Source organism: Ammospiza caudacuta, chromosome 26 (assembly GCF_027887145.1).
Source record: "Ammospiza caudacuta isolate bAmmCau1 chromosome 26, bAmmCau1.pri, whole genome shotgun sequence".
In the NCBI taxonomy this organism is placed as follows: Eukaryota; Metazoa; Chordata; class Aves; order Passeriformes; family Passerellidae; genus Ammospiza; species Ammospiza caudacuta.
In genome coordinates, this window is record NC_080618.1 from 2,837,444 (window position 1) to 2,860,351 (window position 22,908).

The 22,908-nt window shown below is 48.1% G+C and overlaps 1 protein-coding gene across 2 annotated transcripts in view; it reads right to left on the reverse strand.

Annotated features, from left to right (window-relative positions):
• The window catches only part of DPYSL2 (dihydropyrimidinase like 2), a 57,670-nt gene extending 35,085 nt beyond the window's left edge, over nucleotides 1-22,585 (reverse strand). Inside the window, exons 1-4 of one of the 2 annotated variants that reach the window (XM_058820325.1) lie at nucleotides 22,409-22,585; nucleotides 19,087-19,453; nucleotides 5,632-5,720; nucleotides 4,227-4,411 (exon numbers count right to left, since the gene is read on the reverse strand). In XM_058820325.1, coding sequence (XP_058676308.1) covers nucleotides 4,227-4,411; nucleotides 5,632-5,720; nucleotides 19,087-19,434 — 622 coding nt within the window. In that variant the 5' untranslated portion in view covers nucleotides 19,435-19,453; nucleotides 22,409-22,585. Of the gene's footprint in view, nucleotides 1-4,226; nucleotides 4,412-5,631; nucleotides 5,721-8,936; nucleotides 9,146-19,086; nucleotides 19,454-22,408 lie in introns of those variants that run through there. The other variant, XM_058820326.1, reaches the window with a different exon arrangement.
• Between the last annotated feature and the right edge of the window lie 323 nt (nucleotides 22,586-22,908).

Genomic DNA, 22,908 nt, shown 5'->3' on the forward strand with positions numbered 1-22,908 from the left:
TTGGCTTCCAAGCCACCAGCCCAGAAAAAGCTATAATTTCTCTCACTGTAATTTCTCTCTATGATTATAACAGCGGTTGACTGAGTCAAGAGAGGCAATGTCAGCAAGAGATTTCACCCAAGGACAGCAGATACCAGAGAAGAAGCAGAGTCTGGGAGGAGGGGCTCAAATGTGTGTGGGAGCTGGCCTGGATGGATGGAGCTCTCACTGGGACATTAAACAGGCTCAGGGATCAGAGAGCCAGTAAATATACAGAGCTTAACTTTTTCATCCCTTCTGCAGGGCTGGGAACAGACAGAGGCAATCCTGCCCCTGCTCAAATCAGGGGGAGTTTTTCCACTGATTTTGATGGGGATTTCACCCATCACAGTTAATCAGCAACCAAACCATCAGCAGGCTCCAAGAGGCCACCCTGTTCCTAGCAGGGATTCTTCCTCCTCTAACAGCTCCAGGGACTGGGTTATATCCTGGGGTATTAACCTAGCTCAGGTTGGGAAAACAGGGACTCAAAAAAGGTGTCTTGTGCAGAACCAGGCATTGGGCTTTGGTGATCCTTGGAGACCATCCCTTACAACTCAGGATGGTTTGTGAGTCCATGAAAAATACCATTTTTAGCTCACCAAAACTTTAGCCTCTTGTAAGGGCAACTTCCGACAGAATCCTTTTCCAAAACTCTGGAAGGACTGTTCTCTTTCCATGGAATACAGGAAAGTTTACAGAAGCAACCAGAACAGGTTGGAGCATATCTAATACTCTCCTCTCCATCAAAATCCTCTGCGGAGCATTCTGGAATTCTCCTTTCAACTTAATGCCCAAACACTGCATTCGGACATTTCAAAAGGGCGAGAATCCAAGTTTCTTTCCCAGAGCAATGTTAGCCTAAAGCCCAGAGGGAGGGATTTTCAGCTAACATACCCACACCAGTATTTTTCTAAGGTGGGGACCAAGAAAAGGACTGTGCAAATGGTTGCTGCAGAAAAACAAAGATATCACAATACGTCATTTCAGGCAAAACCAACTCTGTTTGTTCCTCTGCTAGCAAAGTCAGCTGGAGCCTTGCCTTTGGCAGTGCAGAGGGGAGAGACAGAAGCACCATAGCTGGAATTCCTGCTCAGATGGCCTCAGGGGAGCCAGCAGAACAAGCAATCAGCCGAGGAGGGCTCAGCAAAGCAAGGGACTGAGAGACAAAAGGGCAGGTTTGTACCCTCACCCCCAGCCCCTTTTCCCTGATCAGCTCCTGGATTGGAGCTAGATCTGCTTCCCACCCAGAAAAATCTCCCCTGGTGCCACAAAAACACACAACTGTTCCATCTGACAGCAGGACCCATCTGATTCCCCCTCCCTGCTGCTGCAGGGATGAATTTAGAGGGGAACAAGCAAATGAGGACAGGGCTTGGATAAAACAGGTTACATTCCTGTGCATCTCCTGGTTGTGTCTGCCATGAGAATTAAAGGGGCAACATTGAATTTGATCTGAGCTGAAAATGAGGTTCACCAAAGCAGATCCTCCAGATGATTCCTGGCACTGCAGATTGATGCCAAAACTCAAAGTCAGAATTCCACCCACAATTTTTATAAACCAACCATCAGTGGAAACCTATCCAAGGTTCTTGGTTCAATTTCACTGAAAACTGCATGCAAGATAAATATTTCCCTAAAATGATTGTAAAGTAAACAGCCTTAAAGTGCCCTCCAGCACAAAAATGTGAAATAAATTGAAGCATGAAGCTAAGGAAGCTATTTGTGTGCCCAAAGTGAGGGTTATGCATAGACCAGAGAAACAGATGGAGTAAAGGTATTTGTAAATAAATCATACCAAGTTTGCTAAAAGCACTAATGAGTAAATTGGGTGGTTTTTTCCACAGATCTCACATCCAAAAAGAGGTGCTTTTTCCTAAAAAAGACTGAAGAACAGAGACACAGCTGGATACAAGTCCATGGAAGGAGCAGATTCCCTTTGCAAAATCCCAGCATTTTAAACATTCAATGAGATAAGAGTGTCATTTCCAGGCTGCAATTTGTGATATTGTGAATCCAGTTCACCTCTTGGTGAATATATTGTCCTCTTAATCATAAGAGCAAAAATGTTGCCATCCACCACAGCTCCCACCTGCTCTGGGGAAGCCCAAGGGCCACCCACCAGAGCTTCACTGTGGAAGAACTTTTCCAAATGCGGTAATTTTGCTCAGAGAAACAGCTGAGCTAACACAGGGCAGAGGCTCCAAGGCTTGGAAGTCTACTCTGGATCATTCATCCTGCTTTCTGCTGCTCCAGTTGCTGATTCTCACCTACCATAAATGTCTCTCCATCATCCTATTTAGTACATTTAGTCCTTGCTGCAGTCTCAGGAGGATTTTTTTGTTGTTTAGAGATGGTTTTGTATTTTGGTGTCTTTATCTGAGATACTCAGGATGGTAAAGTTTAGTCCCTAGTCTCCTCTAAATGGTTTGCTCATGGTTATAATCCAAATTATGCTCATTTTCACAGCTGTAAAAGGAAAAATTGTAAAACGGGGTATTCTCCTCCCACCTCCCTAACTCAGAAAAGCATTACATTGTCATTAGTGAAGTATTCAGATATTACAGCCATAAAGGCAATAAATATTTACACACATAAAGGATTTCTGAAACAGGAGGCTCTGCAGAGGTAAAATTAGGCATCCAAAGTATAGGGCTACTCCATAAAAATTTTGCCAAACCAATTTCTACTTTCAAAAAGTGCCACTGAGGGGAACAGTGCTGCTGAAAGGTCACATGCAGATGATGCAGATGACAGAGAATGTTATTTTGATCTAATTCAACTTAACAACGAAGAACAAAATGATAACTCAAGTGTGAACCAGGTACTTTAACAAAGGAACAACCAGTGAAAGAAAGTCAATGAACTGAGGCTGAAAATAAAAAACCATTTCAGTGCTATTGATTTAAATTGACAGCAAAGATTTGAAGGAGAATTTGGTATTAGTGTGCACAAAGGGATCATTCACAGCCACATGCCCTGTGTGGGTGAGGCTATCTTCAGACAAAAACCTCACACTCTGAAGTGAAAATGTTATGAAAAATAATTTCCTGAATTATTTTAAGATTATTTCTTTGAAGCATTAACTAAGACCAACTTCCAGCCTCCTCCATCCATTCAAGTCCAGGGACCAAGGACTGCTCACAATCACACTCTGGGGGTGAGGATGTTCCAGTCCATGCAGGGCTTGGCTGGAACTGAGGAAAGTTAAGCTGGTTTCTGGCTGTGCCTAAGATCTCCTTATACCCACAGACTGGACAACAGACACTAACACATGTTCTGAAACAGCTTCTTTTATCTTTTATTCTCTGTATCTGAACTCCCCTCCTGTGGAGTGGCAGCACCTGAGAGTGCATGAAAGACTGTGAGATGCTCAGATTTTGGATCACTTCACATCTTTCTCTCCCTCATTCCCACATGCAGCAACTGAGCCTGGGACACCATGGCAGATTTTTACACCTGATCAGCTGCCCTGCAACAGAGGGGTTTGTTTTTTCCTCTGGCTCAAACAACATTACAAGGTTATGACTATGACTTGCTTGTGGAGTTTTAAGATCCTGTGGCAAATATAAGCAGGAACAGATAGTCTGGAAGTAATTCCTGAGGCATTTTAGAGGCCGAAGGGATTAGATTAGACACCAAAAGTATCTAATCCTGCTGCCAGCACACCAGTCAGTCTGCCTGTCTTGTTTATTTTGAGGTATTTTTACTTCACAATTCCTCTCTTTCTCCAAAGGAGGAGATGAGCCCAAGTGGAGCTACACTAAAAAAAAATCCTGGTGGCTAAAGCAGATCCTAAAATAAGTAGTCCAGATTTCAAAGACACACTGAACACTGCCATCAGGCTTCTGGGTGTGAGAAACACAACAGGTATCTTTCCACAGACAAGGGACCAAGGCACAGGAATGTGGGGGATCTGCTCCTCACTCTGGAGCCAGATATCACAGAGACAACTGGCTCCAGCAGCAGCAGACCCAAAACCTGCTGAAGTCACACCACCAGCAAGGGAAGATAAATGAAATGAGTGAAAAGTGCAAGATGAGGAAGTCCTGGGGTCCTGCTTTTCCACCCCTATTCCCACAAGCTTTGCCCATCAACTTGGCCAGACATCACCCACTGGTTCAGAACAAGGTGACTCCCAAAGCTCCTGTTCTTATCTGGGAAAAAGAAAAGCCCAGCTTTGCTGGAAGAGGAAAACAGGCACTTACTGATCATGGTGGTGCCCCCAGCCAATGCAGCCTTGGTCCCTTGGAAGAAATCATCAGCAGATGTCATCCCCTGCTCTGGCATCTGGAAGCGGGTGTGGACGTCGATGCCTCCAGGAATCACCATCCTGCCGTGGGCCTCGATGGTTTTCACTCCCCCTGGCACGATCAGGTTCTCCCCTATTTGCCTGGGGAAAGAGGTTTTGAGGAGCAGGTCAGGCACAGCCAGGTAAGCAGCCTGTAAACAAACACCCCTGTGCTACTTAGCTGAGCTGCAGTTGTATTTTCCATATAAAGCAGGGCACAGGATCAGCACGCACAGGGCTGAGGGTGCTTTATTCTGCCTGTGGAAGCAGCTGCCTCACAGTGAGTTCAGTGTGCAATTCCTTCAGGACTTTAGGATAACATTAAAAGGAAGGAAAAGAAGGAGCCCCTCTGGAAGGGGCCGTGTAGGTCATGGATGATCACTGCCCCCAACACAGCTTTCCAGGGGCTGGACTTCTTAAAGCAGCAGCTCAACACTGGATTCCAGCTTTCTAACAGCTACTGGTTTGGGAACACTGAAAGAATTTTTGCTTCTTTATTTTCTACCTTCCTCTCATATGTAAGTATTACGGAGTCTCTACACAAATATAAATTCAGGCAGATATTGGTTACCAAATTCCTGGTGAGACCCTCAGAGGTCTCTCCAGTCCAGCTCTTCACAGACCTATTTTTAGCAGTGCAGTAGTGGATGCAATTAATTAGCTGTCTCTGGCTAGCTCCTTTAACTTTTAACCTTGATTGAAAAAGCACATGTGCTGGCTGCTTAGCCAGAACAGGAAAATTCCTTGTTTGTAACCTCTAGCTTCTCTGTTTTTTCCTAGGAATAATTTTCCAAAGAAATCTGTAACACACTTAACGTGCCAGGAACATATGCTTCAGGCCTGAAAATACAGAAAGAAGTCTGAACCTCTTCCACTTCAGGGTCCTTTTTTACTTGAAGGGGGGTTGGAGTGATCTCTGCATCACAGACCCAGAGAAGTCAAGCACTGCAAGAGACTTCCAGAGGTCACCCAAAAGAGAATTGTGTTAGGATGCTGAACTCTGAATTCAAAATATCTGAAGTCATAACTCAGTGAAACTTTACAGCACAGATAACTTCAAACACGTGTCATCTCAGCATGGGGCTGCTCTCATGGCTAAAATTAAGCACATGTAAGTACCTCCTTGGAGCCAGCAGGGTTTGGGCCCAGCTGTTTATTTATTCAATACCCTGCTTTTAAAGCTCCTTCAGTAAACACCAGGATAGATGTGGAAATATTCATTTTTCACTGTAATTGAATAGATCTCTCTGAGATTAAGCTATTCCAGCCAATCTGCAGTGCATTTCTGTACATACCCAATCCCACCATGAGGCTTCACTTACTTTATCAACCCATCCTCCATGTAAATGTCTGCATAGAAGGACTGGTCGTCATTAACTATTTTACCACCTTTGATCAAAAGACGATCGCTCTACAACAAAAGAAGCACAACACAAGACACAATTATTCAATGGGAGAGCTGACAGTCTGCAGTGTCACTCCAGAGATGAAAGAGGAGGGAAGGCAACAACCCCTGCATTATTCACCAGCACACATCAAAACACGAGTCAACTGCTGCACTTTCAACTGGAAAGATAAAATGCTTTATTTCATCTGCAAGGCCTTTCATCACTGATGATCCAAAAAAACCCAAAAATCAGAATGAGGAAAGAGGTGGATTCCAGTGATCTTATCTACTCTGGCAGCTTCACTCCCACCTGAAGCCTGCCACCATCACCGGCAGCAGCAGCACCGAATAGCACTTGGAGGGATGTGTTAGAACCACATCTCTTGTTTCTTTCTGCCTTGGTCGTGCGCAAAATTTCCTATACGCATCCACACAGTGGAGTCACTGCTTGGCCAAATGTGAGTCAACTGCTGTCAGGGAAATGGCCCAAAAGTCTGTTGCCAGGGGTTGCACAACACAAACAAACTCCTTTGGTCCAGTTCAGTGATGTTTCGATGCAGTGGATCCAGAGTACCACTGCAGAACCAGATGGAAATATGCACGTATTCAGCAAATTAGGGTTAAGGGAAGGATATACAACACAGTCATTAAAATTTCCTCAAATTAGAAGACAGTTTGGCAGGAACAGGAAGGTAATTATAAAAAGGCAGCTATCAGGCAGCACGACTTTATCCCAGCCCAGGTTACAGCTTACTTTCACAAGATTTTAGGTTAAAAAAAATGTTGCCATTTGTGTTTTTGGGGGTTTTTTTGCAGTAGTCATAAACAAGAGTGAGACCCACTGCAGAGCTCCTGATGGGGAGGAGAGTTAAAAGTGGCTGCTACATCCCCCTGGTTCCTTCATTCCCCACATCACAGATGCATTTTTACAGCAGATAAATATTTAAAGCAAAGCACATACATGCTGTGAATCTTTGGTTTAAACCACACCTTTGGCCCTCGGAGCTGTGCTTGTACTTACTCTGATTCTTTTTTCCCTCCTCACAGAAACACCTTTGGAAGAGAACAAAGCAATACTAGCACAGCCAAAGGCTGGGGAAATCAAAAGCTGGACTTTTAACCCAGAGGTGCCATGGACTTAGAGAAAATATATGTAAGAATTTATAGAAAAATACATTTAAAACAGTGATGGGGATGCTCAGGGCCCTGATTTTGAAAAGCCAACTCCACTCATTGAAAGAAGGAACAATCAGGCATTTTCCCAAATTCCTCTTAATAAAACTGAAGAGTTGGAGCACCCAATTCTCAACTGACACGGCTCTTTTAACACCAAAAGGGCTCCAAGAATTGCATCAGATACTGATTTATACCATTAGATCCATCTTTTATAACACTGTTTAACATCCCTCCTTTTCTGCTTCTCCTTCCTCTTCCTGCTGCAGTGGAGAGTTCCCCTGGATAATGCCACTGATTTCAAATAAGAAGAAACCCCCAAAATTTAAATTTAGGAGCTGCTGCAAATGCCAATAAGCCTGAGTGAATTAATGTGGGGTGTGAAAAACCCACTTGTCTTTCAATACCAGCCTCTCCAGCAAACTGTCCTACATGTTTACCATTTCCAGAAATACTGCAGTGTTGATGCCCACCTCCACTGCAGGCTCCTCATGCCTTTAAAATGGGAAAGCCTGGCCATGGATGTCACCAACAGCTCAAGTCTTCATACACTGGGCATCAATTAGGGAAGAAGAAGGGAAAAATAGATATGTAAAGTGGCCACAAAATGCAGCCTGGAACATTTTAATGATGCTTCTGGCAGTAATCAGGGCTGCTGCAGGGCTCTTGAGAGGGCTCTGAGATCAGGATGAATCCTCTTGCTCATCTCAACCACCTTGGAGACAAAAGCACATGCAGCTCACATCCCTGCGAGGGCCTGCCACCAAATCTGTGTCTATTCAGCAGCGAAATCAGGGCAGCCACACATGCATTATCCTCCTTTTTTCCAGCGTTAGCCTCGGCTGATAATCCCAGGTTTGCACAACAGTAAACAGCAGCAGAATCTGATTTTTCCTAGTCCTTTGCAGGAGGACTGGGTGCACAGAACATAAATCAGAGCATTCAGCCAGAAGAAAAATGCGTCATGCTACTCCTGGCCCGTGACAGGGATTCAGCAGGAACCTCTATCGCCCTTAAAACAGAGGCAGCTTTTTAAACTCTTTACCATTGGGCTCTTGGAGGGAAACTGACTCCCCTTTTCCAGAGAAAAAAATAATTCAAAAAAAGAAGAATGCACCATTTAGCAATAACCATTTTGCACATCCCCTGCCTTCCTTAAGCACTGCAATTGTACAATCCAGGGACTCCTGCCCAACCCCGACACGTCAAAGCCCCGTTCCAGAGCTCCTTTTCCTGCCCCCGAGGATGAGGAAGGAGGACGGGGAAGGGTGTGTCCCTGGGGAAGGTGCGGAAGCGCTGCCAAGGATGAAAAACTCGCGCGTCCAAAAAAATAAGCAGCTCCAGCAGCCCGTTAGTCGAGGATATCTTACGTAACCCAAAGTTGGTACCCTTGGATCTGCAATACCTGCCCTAAATCGGCTCCCTCAACAAGGAGACCGAGGGAGGGGTTTATATAACGGCTCCTTCCCCGCTCCCCCAGGACCGCACCGAGACCTGCGCCTTGCCAGAAGCTTCCCGGAGAAGAAAAGCCCATCCTGGCAAACCCCCAGCGCCAGCCCGCCGGGGATTGGGGTCCCGAGCTGATGCCCTCAGGGGCCGCCCTTGGCCGGGCTGGGGCGGGCGGGGATGGAACACCCGGGAAGGCACCGAGACACAGCCCCAGGGCAGGGAGAGCCCCCCGGGCACAGCCCGAGGGCTGGGAGCCCTCCCCAGGGCAGGGACCCTCCCCGGGCACAGCCCCAGGGCTGGGAGAGCCTCCCCAGGCAGGGACCCCTCCCCAGGCAGGGACCCCTCCGCGGGCACAGCCCCAGGCTCCGAGCGGGGCTCCCCGCTGCTGTCCGGGGCCGGCGCTGCGCTGCTGCGGGCGATGCCGCTGAATCCGCCCCCGGCCGGGCTCAGCTCCGCCGACCCCGGCCCCCCCGGCGCTGCAGCACAGGAAGCGCCGCATTATCCCCGATCCCATTATCCTGCCCCAGCCCCGCATCGCTCTGGCACACAAAGGGCTCCATCCCCGCGCACCCCTCCCCCTTCCCCGCCGCTATTCCCCTTCCCCTGCGCTCCACTCACCGTGATCCGCGGAATATTTTTCTTCCCCTGATAAGACATCTTGGGAAATCAACCCCCGATGTATTTATTCAGTAATGTTATATGTTTTTTAAAGAGAAGCGCAGCGGCTGCTACACCGCTATTGTCTCCCGCGTAGCAACTGCTCCGCAACCTCCCCTTCACCAATGTGTAGATCAAAAAAAAAAAAAAACCCAAAAAAAAAAACCCCACACAAACAAACAAAAAAACCCCAATCAGAACAACAACAACAACAAAAAAAAAAAAAACAGAACAAAAATAAATCCCCCGAGGTCAAATCACGGCGATCCCAGGGAAGGGGAGCGGGGGTGGGGGGCGCGGTGCGAGAGGCGATCGGTGCTCTCCGCAATGGCCGGAACGGCAGAGGCAGCCAACCCTGCGCGCCTCCCTTTCTTCCCTGCGCCCGGAGCCCGGCCCGGCCCAGCCCAGCCCAGCCCAGCCAAGCCCGGCCCAGCCCCGAGCAGCGCCGGGGCGGCAGCCGCGCATGCGGCCCCCGCCGCTCCCGGGCCCCGTCCGCCCGGCGCGCTGCGCCATTGGCTGAGTGCCCACGGGGATGCAAATCAGCGGCGGCTTCCGCCCAATGGGAGAGCGAGGGATGCGCCAGGATGCAAATGAGCGGTGGGAGGGGCTGCACCGCGGTCCGGGGCGCGGGAGCAGGGACGGGGCCGGGAAGGCGTCGGGATATATCGGGATACCTCGGGATATATCGGGATACCTCGGGATACACAGACCGGAATTCATCGGGACACGCCAGGCACCGCCCGGCCCCCCGCTCCCACCGCAACGCTTCCCGCGGGCCCCGGCTTAGCGAAGCTGCAGCGCTGGGCGGGGCAGCCGCGGGGCTCTGCGAAATGCGCCCTTCGGGGGATGCGAACGCTGCGTTTTAATCCCCGCAGGGGCTGCGAGATCCCCGGGAGGAGCGGGAACGGCCTCACTATTCCCGGTGTGCGGACACGCCCGTGCATCCCCGCCGAGGCTGTGCCCATCCCGGAGGAGCGGGAACGGCCTCACTATTCCCGGTGTGCGGACTCCCCCGTGCATCCCCGCCGAGGCTGTGCCCATCCCGGAGGAGCGGGAACGGCCCCACTATTGCCGGTGTGCGGACTCCCCCGTTCATCCCCGCCGAGGCTGTGCCCATCCCGGAGGAGCGGAAGCCATGCCCGCTCCCGGGGCTGCGAACAGTCCCCACCCGAGCTCCGCACGAGAGGAGCAGAGGATGCCCGGTGGGGACCTCGGTGCTTTCCATCTTCTTTGTCCTACCCCACCCTTCTGGCGCTCCCAATTAGCAAACTGGGGAGGGGGGGGGAGGGAATGAAGATGTGAAGCCACTCCCGACGCTTTGTTTTCCCAGTCTGCCTTCTCCCACACCTCATTTAGACAACGCAGCCCGGATCCAACCCCCCAGAGACACCTGTGGTCACTAACCTGAAACCTCAGTGCCAGGGAAATGTGGGCTCAGAGCTACGCACCCGGGCGGGGGGGTCCTCTCCATGGTGCCTCGGGCCATTCCTTACTACTCCAATGCTGCCAACTCCGTGCTCCATGTTTCAGTCACACTTGGAGTCAAATTTCTCACTCCCTGAACTCCATAAGCTGGTACTTCAAGGAAAGAAATGCATTAAATGGCATAAATATCTCCTCATTGTTTACAATGCACTTGTACCAGTGCAGGAAAAGGAGGTGGGATCCGTGGCCAAGCAGGCTCCTCTGACATCGGCTGTGCTGGGGTAAGGTACAACACAATTTTTGGAGAACTCAATGCCACAAATTCACTTCTGCTTGAAGATTATAACTAATAATTAACGATCAACGACTTACCTTCTTCCATCACTCACGATGAATTTCACATCACACAAACTGCATCTCTGCCTGCCACAAAATTGTGATCTCTACATACCCAAACACACCATGCACAGCCAGTAGGAAATGAAACCTTTGGTCTAGGAGAGCAATAAATCATTATAAAAACATCATCTGTTCAAAGAGACTCCTATCAGGAACTTTTATGTTCGTTTCTTCACAGGAAGCTCTAAGGAATATAGGATTTAACGGCTCCTTCCATTTTTCCTTCCAAAAAGTCGTTTTTCCTGGGTATAGGTAGGATATCCCACAATACTTAAGGAGATGATATGTCAATCAGTTAATATCCAATTAGCAACAAATGAAGAAGTGGCTCATTATTACAGTGACAAAATGATTAATTTGTCAGCCTGTAGGGTTTATTTTGATTTAATGATTAGAATAGACAACCCTGAATGAATTATCCTGAGCCTCTGATGTGTGCTTGAAAAAGTTTTGAAACCTTAGCATATTTCTGCTCAGAACATGGCACCAGGAATCTACATCATGTCTATAAATTTAGACAGTGCAACTGTTCCTCTTTTTTTCTCTTTGATGCTTGTTCTCCTCCTCAGATTAATATCTGAATGGTTTCATGCCTTTTGTTTGCAGGTGGGAGAGTACCAGAGAGGGATCACACACTGCCCAAGGCTGGGAGGTGGCACCCAGGCCTTGGGCAGTGGATCACCAACACACCTAGAGCCCATCTCAGCTGCCCAAATATACCTTTTGCAATTTTTCTTTTTTTTTTTTTTTTTATTTTAAAAAGGCTTCCTACTGCACATGGGCTTAATTCAGAGCAGCAGTTCCTGAACGCTGAGTATTCCATAATCATGTATTCCATAACTTGGGTCCAGCAGTGACTGGGGTCAGAAAGCAATAACCAATCTTAAGGTGACACTTAGCTTGTCTTTCTAATCACCTTGTTGCAAGAACCTAAGTAATTCAGAATGAAATAAATTCAGAGATTAAAGGGCTGGAAAACCACTCTTGTTGAAGATGCAACATCTACACAGTACCGAATTTTTAAAACTTCCATGATTTAGGACTAGAAATGAGCTCCCAAGCATGTTTCCTAGCTCCATTACAGCTCACCAATATGCCCCAATTTTCTTTGCTTTTAACAATGAGCTAAAACGTCAAAATAAGTAATTTTCAAATTACTGTAGTTGCAAATTGGCTTATTTAGCCTTGCTTAAAAAAGGTAAGGAGTGGAAATTGCCTATTGTATAATCTCACATAAGGAGAGGGGAGGAGTAGAGCTAATTGACAATGTTAGGATGAGAACAAGTGGGGAACAGCCTGGAATTACCTAAGTGCATCTTTTTGGTTAGTTCTGGTAGAGCTTGGAGCAATCTGGTTCAGTGGGAGATGTCCCTGCCCATGGCAAGGGGTTGGAACGGGATGAGCTTTAAGGTTCTTTCCAACCCAAACTATTCCATGATTCTCTGAGTAATTCTTCTGGTAAATCTCTAGTTCCTGCATAAATTCCCCCACAAGTTAAATGAAGAAAAGTAACTATTGATGAAACATCAGAGGCAGGATTTGGGTCCTTTGTTAAAAGAAGAGAACTGAACTTCCTTGTTAAATCCAGGCTGGATGCAGCCCTGCTGCCCTATACAGCGCTAGGATATTTTGAGAAGTGGTGGGATATCTGCATAATGCTGATGCACTTTGTCTTCCACAGGTCTCTTCTGCACACAGGGGGCTGAACAGGATAAAATTATAGGTGTCACATAAATGAGCACTGTCTAATCAATGCTAATAAAGGGAAGGACAAGAGTGTCCCTGAGCCATCCTCAGGCTTCAGATAATTGGGGGAACATTGGCCAGGATCATCAGCAGCCCTTCCTGCCCAGGTGCTGCAGCACTTGTGAGGCTCTTGGCAGCAGAAACTTATTTCATGTTAAAGGAGCATATATATATGTCTAAATTTGTATCCTGCAAAGGTCTAGAGGGAAAATGGCACAGGAATGTGAGAGCCTTTGTGCAGTGATAATCTATGCTAAAGTCATCAAAATAAATCTATGCTGAAATAAATCAGCACAGGCATCAGAAGAAATCAATTTACATCAGCTCTGAATCTTAACTCAGAGATTCTGTGAACTACCATAAAGCACTTGGAAAAGAATTTTATTCCCACTGTGAAGTTACTGGATGGTTGGGAGAAGAAGTATTAAAAATAGTTTCTTCCTTAGTGGAATTTTAGTGTAATGGCAACAAAGCCCACAGAATTTCTGCAACACCCAAATTGCTTCTACTCCTACTGAATACTTAAAGGTGTGTCCACAATGGCCTTTTGCCATGAAATTAAAAAACCTGCAAATGGAAATATCCATTTTAAAACTTAATGAAAAGAGGAATCAGAGATGGATTTAAATGAACTGGGCCAAAAGAACTTTCAGGAGTTCACTCATCAGGCCCTAATTTTCTGTCATGATCCTGCCAATGCCAATTGTTGCATCAGCTGCAACTCTCAACGATTTTAAAGGAGTTTTCCATGGATCCAGGAATGTCCTGTATCCTAGGAAGTGTAGGGAGAATTAAATCCAGGCTGATACGTGGTAGGAGGAGTTACATCTGTCCTTCCCAAAAGATTATGAAAGAACTGTCCTTTATTAATCACTGTAAATTAAATTACTGAGAGGAGTTAAACTTGACAATGAGCATCTCTTGCTTTATTATCTTAGAGGAGAAAATTAAAATTAAGAGTCATAGCACAGAAATGACCATGGGGGGGTCAAATGTTACTGTGAGGAGGTGAAAATCATACAGCTTCTCAGAGAAACAGCCTGATTTTTTTTTTTTTTTTGCATACAGACTATCACTTTTTTTGAGGGTAAGATTCACTTTCTAGCCACAAAAACAGGTCAATCAAAATGTACATTCGATCTGCAAATTAAAATTAACCTTCCAATTGATTTTCTTTCTTTTAAAATCCAGAGAACCCTTCAGGAGGCTCAAAAATAGCATTTTAAGAAGGCTGTTAGTGTTGGAGTGTGTTTCTTAGAGGAAATGTCCTGAGTGCCATGATGTGAATTACCCTTAAACAATCCCAGCAATTAAACAATTCCCCATCATGTACCAGGAATGAGCCAGGCTCGCTTCAGGGTTCTAGACAGAGATTGCTCTGTCAGGGGTTATACAATTAACAGAAAAAAAAGTGCTATTCTCTCCAAACCACTCACAGCCACATCCTGCCCTGATCTGCAGCACAGCTAAATGCAGAATTTCTGGAACAAAGGCATGGGACATTCAGGCCTCACTGTCACTGCCTCTCCCTTTCATCGTCTCGCACCCCCAGGCCCATGGGAAGCATGGGCAGGTACTAAGAAATGTCTGTTTTCAGTGATTGTAGTTTTTTAACATTATAATCTCTTCTCCTTCCCCAGAAACCTACAGGGCAAAGCATCAGGCTGTCAACTACTGCTGTCCCTGCTTTGCCTTCCTCTGAGGTGCAGGATGATCATGACTCAAAGAAAAAATGGAATTTTGACCTGTATTCTCCCACCCTGAGAGTCATTCCTGCTCTTTGGGAGGGGATCACAGGACAGGACATTGATAATCACACAGAAGTGCAAAGGGGTTTGGGTTTTGGTGGTTTTTTGCTCCCAAATGCTGTTGTTTTATAAGCTAAGAGAGTTCATGAGGACACATGCCCCCATCCTACCTGAACTTTGTTGACAACGTCATTTTCCAACTTTGCAACAACATCCCAGGAGATAACACCCAGATTTGATGTGCCACAAGACACAGGATGATACAGGGAGTCAGACACAGCCCTGCAGGTAGAAAATCTCAGGCAGACCCTAAATGACTGCTCAGCACCTACTAACACCAGATGGTGCTTGTTAAATTGTGTCCAGGGAGGTGGCATAAGAGTGGCACACCAAACTGCCACTCCCATGTGCCAGTAATTGAATTTATCCCTTGGGATGCAGCCTGCATCAGCTCCAAGCTGAGCAGGGACATCTGGCTCCAAGTGTTTAAATTTTCTCATCAAATCTTTAACCCAAATAATCCGCTGGCCCTGTATAAAAACCCCTTCTTCATTCCTGCCTGGAAGTGTGGTATTAGTGAATTCTGCATATAAAACCACTCCACTAGACACCCATTGGATGTATAGAACAGCAGCTGTGCAGAATGATGGCTTTGAGAAAAAGTTAAGAGGATTTTGGCATTTTTGCTCCTCACTGTTTCCACAAACCATCCTGACCCATTGGAAGAACATGCAAGTCATCCTTCCTTATGATTATTTTGCAAACAATGATTGTCGAAACAAGGCTAGAAAAATTGCAGGCATTGTAACAAATTAAACTCAGGACTGCATTTCCAGCTGCCTGGAACAGCTCCTTTGTTTTAGACAACAGTTCCATTAATGTTCCAGAGTCTGTGATTATTCGAGCTCTCAACAACATCCTGTTATTCATTATTTCTCTCCAGGAATGAACAACCATGATCCTGAGAGCTTTGAGGTTTTAGGAAAAAGTCCAGTCATGTTGCAAGCTTCATGACAGTGTTTTGCAAGTGAGTCCTCCTATCAATTCCAAACTAAAAACATTTTCCTACTGTCTGTTTATTCATTGTTGCTATTTGTTACAATAGGCTTTGTTGGTTTGGACCAGCAGTTTATACACAGTGCTCTGTGCTTCCCAAAGGATCAGGAGGCAAAAAAGGAATGTAAAAGTGCACAGGAGGAACACCTGAACCACTGGAGTAACAATGACATGGCAAACGAAGGAGAGATCCAGAATCCCAGGTCTTGTACTGGTGTTGTAGGGTGTGAGCAGCTACTCAGGCTCTCTCTGCAAACCAGATTAAAGCCCCGTGATCTCTCTTGCAATTAAACCTTGCTTTTCTCCATAGATGTTTCCTAAAATACTGTCTCTCTCCCAAAAATGTCAATAGGTCAGAAAGACAGAAGGAATGGCAATTACAGATATGGGAAATCTGAGAGACAAACTAGGAGAAATTACCTAGCTCAGGAAATCAATGGCCAAAGTTTTTTGAACCCCAGATGAATTCCCCTCTCTCAAGACTTGTCATGTAAGGAAAAGGGGAATATTGCCCTGGGATGCCATTCCAGCAGTCCCTGCTCTGCGACCAGGAACCTTCCAGCTTCTGCACTGACTACAAAGCAGAGCTGATGGGCAACAGAGCTGGGGAGAGCCTGAGGGAGCTGGGCAGGGGCTGCAGAATCCCTGAGGAGCTGGGCAGGGGCTCAGCCTGGAGCAAAGGAGGCTCAGGGGGCCCTTGTGGCTCTGCCCAGCTCCTGCCAGGAGGGCACAGGGACAGGAGCAGAGGGAACGGCCTCAGGCTGGCCAGGGCAGCTCAGGGTGGGCACAGCAGGAATTTCCCCATGGAAAGGGGGCTCAGGGCAGGCTCAGGGTGGGCACAGCAGGAATTTCCCCATGGAAAGGGGGCTCAGGAACTGCCCAGGGAGGGTTGGAGTGCCCATCCCTGGAGGTGTCGAAAGCAGGCCTGGATATGGCACTCAGAGCTCTGGCCTGGGTAGCCATTGGGCAAGGTCAGACCTGATGGTCTTGGATGGCTTTTCCAACCTGGATTGTCCTGGGGGTAAATCCCACTGCAGAAATTGATCTTGCAGGTGCACAGCAGCTCCCGAGAGCCAGGCCACGGACCTCTTGCCTCGTTTAAGGAATCCCACATCTGAAGATTATGTTCTTGGCACATCCCAGGGTTGGGGTCAGGGCCTCAGAGCACTGAGCAGGGCCCAGAACCAACACTGAACCAACAGCTCCAGAAACAGGAACAGCCCGAACAGGGAAGATGAGAAAGTTCAGATGGGAAACAGAAGCACAGCCAGTTCTCTGAGGCCTGGCAGCTGGAAGCAGCAGAGCTTGGCTCTGAGCTGAGCTGCAAACCTGTTGAATTGGCCACCAGAGATGGAGCTGCAAATGCTGCTGGAACTGAGGCTGAGCCTTCCTGGTGCCTCCAGAGATGATCTTAACCCTGAATTATGAGGCAGCACAGCCCAGGGGCAACACATGATAGATGGCTGCAGAATGTCCCAGACAAGACAGACACAGAGAGATTTGATTGCCCTTATCTTGCCCCACAAAACAATATATTGCAATTTAATGTGGAATAATTACATCCCCTTTTTTATCCTCTTGACAGTTGAGACCTCAGAGAAAAAATATAAAAAATAGCTTGTCCATATTGCTTTGTTAACTATTTCAAAGGGGTTTAAGACAAGATCTTTCTATATGTGACAGAAAGGATGACTGAGTTTTAAACCCATAAAGCCAATTTTACTTGCTGAGGATTTAACCATTGATTCAAGCTATGGGTGCAGTCATCTGGAAAACCAAAGCTAAAACATTCCTGCAATAATTTCCCAATCCATAGCATGACATTTATCCCAAGAGACTTCACTTACACCAGTGCTCACCACCCCTCACATCACAATCCATTGGCATCAGTGTTAAGTAAAGCTAATGAGAAACAACTCAAATGTTTTGTACCATCCCATTATTTCATCTCCTCAGTTAACATTTAGACAATAATCTTTAAAGGAGAACCAAAAACACACTTTAAAAAATGTTATTAATATTCTCAGTGGATTCTGATTTTGCACAATGTTGTACTTAATTTTTATTATACTGGTACCATTTAATCAGAAAATAATTTATCTTTTCAGAGTTAATGTAAATCCTGCCTATACTTATGTCCCACAGAATATCAAAGTGTCCAAAATTGGCTCTTAAAATGTCATGAATTGCAGAACCTTTGATTCTCCAAGATGAAAAAGCCCTTTATTCTTGAAATGCACCTTGATTGGTCCAACAAGACTAATTAATCCTGGAAAGTTACTCCATCAGTAGACACTTCAGCATGATCAGAGTAAACTTCAGGCATCTGCAGTGGCAAATTTTTGTTTGGGTTTGGGAAAGCAGGTTTGAAGCAGTGTGGAGCACATCCTCCTCCTGCTCCTCACTGGGGCTGGTGTGTGGGAATTCTGAAAATCTGTGCCTGCCTTTGTAAGCTCTTTGTGACAGCAGTGGTTCACATGTGGAAATATGGCTGGATGGAGCCCTTAGGTCACTGCAGCAGGAGCTGATTTGGGCAGGATGAGCCTCTAGTTCATATTTTATAACTAATACATTTGATTAATTTCTATTTTTATATTACCTCCAGTAATACTTCGTGTTTCTGAAAGCAGGAGAAAGCGGTGAACTAGCCCATATTCTGAATTCCAGGCAGACTTCTGCCCATCATACACAATCCAGATCAGATTTAAAAACCAGAAGGCACATCCTAGGAGCAGCTTCCAGAAGAAAGGGCTGCTCTATGCCCACTGGGAGACTACTCAGAGAAATTCATGCCCTATGCTAGGAGTTTAGCAGGCTGCTGGTGGGTACTCCATTCATTCATTTCTGCTCTTCCAACCTCTGCCAGCACTGTCAGAGCTGTGCACTGAGTATTTCATGGCTCACAGCTGAGTAAAGCTGGTTTAAATCGATCTATTGAGGAAAGCAGATGGGCATGGTCAGGCAGATCTATAGGTTCAGTGGGTTTTGCCTCTGGAAGAAGATGGGCTTTATTACACCCTGACAAATCCAGAGAATGAGAAGTATCTGCAGCAGTCTTAAAATCCTGGGAGGAGTTCTGGGTTGCTACGAGGATGCCACATTCCTGTGAAAGTCCCAGATCTTCCCGAGTCAAAAATTCCCACTGTAGCCAGAAGCCCTGATGAAAATTGGCATTGAAATACAGCTCCCAGGGTCACTCCGGTGCCTGTGCTCCCCTGGGAGCAGGGGCAGAGTCCCCCCTAGGAGAAGCCTGCAGGGATTTGATCCCGGTAGGTGGAGGCTCATTGATGTTCTTTGCTCACAATCGCGTTTCTGTTCCGTGAGCTGCATTCCCTGCCTGGGTGGGGCATTTCCCTACCTCCGTGCTGGGGGAATCGCCTAAGAAAGAGAAAAGTCGCTGTTTCTCCCCATTCGGGAGGGCAGGGCGGGGTGTTTGTGAGTGCGGGGGAGTGGGGGGGAATCTTCTTTCTTCTTGTGCCCCCCTCTCGTACACCTGCAGAGAGCACACGGACAGCGTTCGAGCTCTGGGGTGAAGCTCTGCGAGAGATGCTGCTGCCCAGGGGCAGGCACGGGCGGCCACACGGATGCAGGGGACATAAAAGCCAGCGGCTGCAGGTGGAGAGGATCCGTCCCCTCTGCAGCCTATCGCGTGCCCGAGCTCACCCCACACAATATATATATATATATATATATATATATATATATATAAATATATCTCTATATATGTATGCACCCACCTTGTCATTCAGGTTCTGCAGCGCCTCCTTCCCCGTGGCACTCCTGATCTCCACCTTTCTCCCGAATTCAACAGATGGTTCCCCTCCCTTCCCGCTCTGCTTGGAATAGACGGACGGAGCATCCGGACCCAGGTGGGCAACATCCTTCTGCTTTGCCACGACTTTGTTACATCCGCGGCCCACCGAGAGCGAGTCGAAGTCGATGGTCTTATTCTCCAGGGAGCCTTCCACTGGGCAGAACATGCCACAGAATTTCTGCCGAGGCTTGGGACTGCCCGAGCCCAGGTTTTTGAAGAAGGCTGGCACTTCTTCCTCGCCCTGCCGCCCGTTCTGCTTCTTCTCAGCCATGGCTGGGGTGGTCTCCCTGCTGAGGGGGAATAACAACAGCGGTAACCAGGAGGATCCTGCACACACACACACACACACACACGGAGAGAAGAGATGGGGAGGGGGAAAAGGAAAGCGAGAGCAAAGAGACAGATCTGGGTCCTAGAGATACGGCAACATCAACTGCAAAGGGCTGTGCCCGGCACGTCCCCTGCCCCCATCGGCACCAGCCAGCCTGTGGCTCGCTCTCTCTCTTTGATGCAGCGCAAAGTTGAAGCAAGGATGGGGCAGATCCTGCTGCAATAAAGGGAGGAGGCTTCAAGTTCCCAGCATCCAGATGAGGAGGGAGGGAAAAGGAGAGAGAGAGAGAAGAGAAAAAAAAAAAAAAAAAAAAAAGCTCACTCTGCAGCAGAAACTGAGGACTGCTCCGGAAGTGATGCGAATGGTGAACTGGCAAATGGACTCGATCAGGTTGGAGCAGCAACCCCCTTCGCACCCACCCACTCCCCCTCCCCTTCCCCGGCGTGCGGATCTCGCTGTTCCAGGAGGCTGATGGGCACCGGGCACCTCCTCCCCTCCGGCTGCTCCCCTTGCCCGGGCAGGGCAGGAAGGGGCTCTGCCTCCCTCCCTCCTCCCTTCCTCCCACCAGCCGGTTCCCTGCCTCCCCCAGCCCAGCAATGGTGGAGGGCTCCGGGAATCCCATTGTTCCTCACTTTTCCCGGCGCCGCGGAGCCGGAGGGCGGCAGCAGCTGGGATCGCAGCTGGGTCAGTGGGGCTCGGAGCAGAACGCTGACTCAGCTTCTTTGGGTCTCGGGCGTCGTGGGTGCAGACTCTCTTCAGGGGGGAAAAGGGCTGATGGATGGCACTGAAGAGAGGATGAAACAGAGGCGCAGATGGGAGAGGGATGTGGGAACCGGGGGAGAGAGGAAAACGAGCTGGCAACCGGGACTTACCTCCAGGAGCCAAAATTATTGACCTTGCGAGTCAGTGAAGCCTCTGCAGTGCCGGGAGACCCCGGTTCCTCCCTGCGGGAGATGAGGGGAAGCAGCCAAAGGCGGCTGGGACTGGGGGCAGGTTCCTAGAGGAGGAGACAGAGCAGCCCCGCAGCTTCTGCCCATGGTGACCGTGACCCTGCGACAGGGGCGAAGGGACATGGGGACAAAGATGGGGACATGGGGGCAGAGGGCAGGGAGGCAGAAGGGAGATGGGAGCAGAGGAACGATGGGGAGGAAAGGAGGGATGGGGTAGAGAGAAGATGGGGGCAGGGGGAAGATGGGCAAAGGGGAGATGGGGGCCAGGAGAGGTGGGAGCAGAGAGGAGATGGGGGACAAAGGGGGAAATGGGGGATGGAGAGCAGATGGGGCACAGCGAGGGTGGGGAGCAGAGTGGAGATAGAGGGCGAGCAGAGATGTAGCGCAGAGGTGATGGGGAAGAGGGAAGATGGGGGCAAGGGAGAGGGGATGAGGCCAAGGCAGGGAGCGGGGCCCCGGCGCTGTCCCTTCAGCACCACCCGCCCGGAGCCCAGCGGGTCAGGGCCGGCCGCGCTCCCGCTGCCCGCGCAGCCCCTTCGCTGCTGGGCTCACACCCAGCGCCTGCCACGCGTGTCTGGCATCACCTGGGACTTATTCCCCAGGGTTTGTACCTAAACGAGCCGCTCCAGGGCCGGCAGGTGGGGTCATTCCCAAAGGGCTCGTTCGAGCAGAGTCCACCAGAGCTGTGAGCCTGGGAGACCCTGGGGACATGGAAACAGAGCCAGGCTGGTCACAAAGGTAAGAAGTGCAGCGCACAATAGGCCGAACGTGGCCGTCTCTGCATGTTAATACGTTTTTCGTGTGTGATTTGGGGCCCTCAGGATAATCCATATGTGATATTTGTGCGGGCCAAACCCAATGGCCAGGCTACTTATTCCCATGCATTATTCATGGATAGGCATCTTTGCACATGCATGCATTAACTGTTAATTGAGAGGCATCTGTGTCCAAATGGCTACCAAGCACCTTTGCAAGATTTAAAAAAAAAAACAACCCCAAAAACTACTAAAAGAAATAAATCAAGGTGTATTTAAAAAATAATAATCCCAGAGCCATCTCTCCCTGCAAACCACGCCCAAATCAAGGCATTTGTATCCAAAAGGTGGACAACCACCAAAGCCAAGGTCACAGCTGAGCAAAGCCCAGTAATAAATGCACAGTGCAGTGATAAAAGACTCCAGACTAAAAAGAAAAAAAAAAAAAAAGCCTGCAGTTTGGCCCTGGAGGATGAGGATGATGTGCTCTGGCAACTAATGAAGGAGGGGGGAATCCAAAGCCAGGGGCTCTCCAGGGAAACGGCCCCACCTCCTTCCCCTGCTGGGATCATCCCCAAGGTCCCAGCAGGGTTACAGCCACGATGATCTCAGGTGCTTGGTTGGGGACTGGAGCCCAACAGATGGTCTCTCAGGTACACACAAGTGCTGTTTTATTTAAGGTTTATAAATATTAATTGCCACAGCACTGCTGATCAGGCAGCACCGGAGCTGCGGCGAGCGTTGGTGGAGGCTCCAGCAAGAGGAAAGCCGTGGAGTGATTGTGTTGACACGTTCTGCAATCTGCTGAGATGAAGGCAGCGGCTTTCAGGGACAGCCTGGAGTCCAGCTCATTCATCCCTTGGCACAGACCTGGAAGATGCTCAGATGGCCACAGGCACAGGCTCTGTGGAAGGGTGGGAAGGATCTGTCAGGAAAGCAGAGGCTGTGCAGGGATCCAGACAGGAATGAAATCCTACAGACAGGACTAAACCTCCAAATGGTTAAAGTCACTTCGAAAGGCAGAGTTCTCCTGCTGTACAGATCTGACTCTTTTACAATAACCCTACCACATACAGATAACCTCACAATGAATATCAATCTCCAAGTGCTTCCCCTTTCCACAGGCACTTGAGGACACACTGAGCAGAATTTCAGTTTCAGGATTTGTATTTCCAGCTGGGCTTATGGCAACTCTGTTGAAGACCTCACCTGTGTCTGCTGATCTGCTGAGACTCTGGCTGGTCTCTTGTATCAAACCAAAGATGATTTCAATCACCCAGAGGAAATTCAGGCATTCCAAAAAATTACTGAACTGCTAAAAGACAGCCTCCTTTGGCTTTATTCTCCTTTCTGGGTATTTCACAGTGTCTGTCTACTAATTCTGTTTTTACGGTCCTTTCATGGACACTGAAAAAACAAAGGAGACAATTAAAAAAGTTATCACAGTCCGGCTCACTGTGATCCCTAATCTGGCTCGGCCGGGGGAAGTGTGGCACAAAACAGAGGAATGGGTACAGTGAAGTTGCCCAAAATTAAAGATCTTTAATGGCAAAACAACAAATGCAGAAACTGCACCGTCTGAGGGGCAAGATCTAAAGAGCTGGGGCATGGCAAACACAACCAGGTGTAGGGATCCTGGAGGGCAGGGTCCAAGCATCAGCTCAGAACTCCACCTTATATACCAGAACCAGCTGAGAACAAGAAGCAGA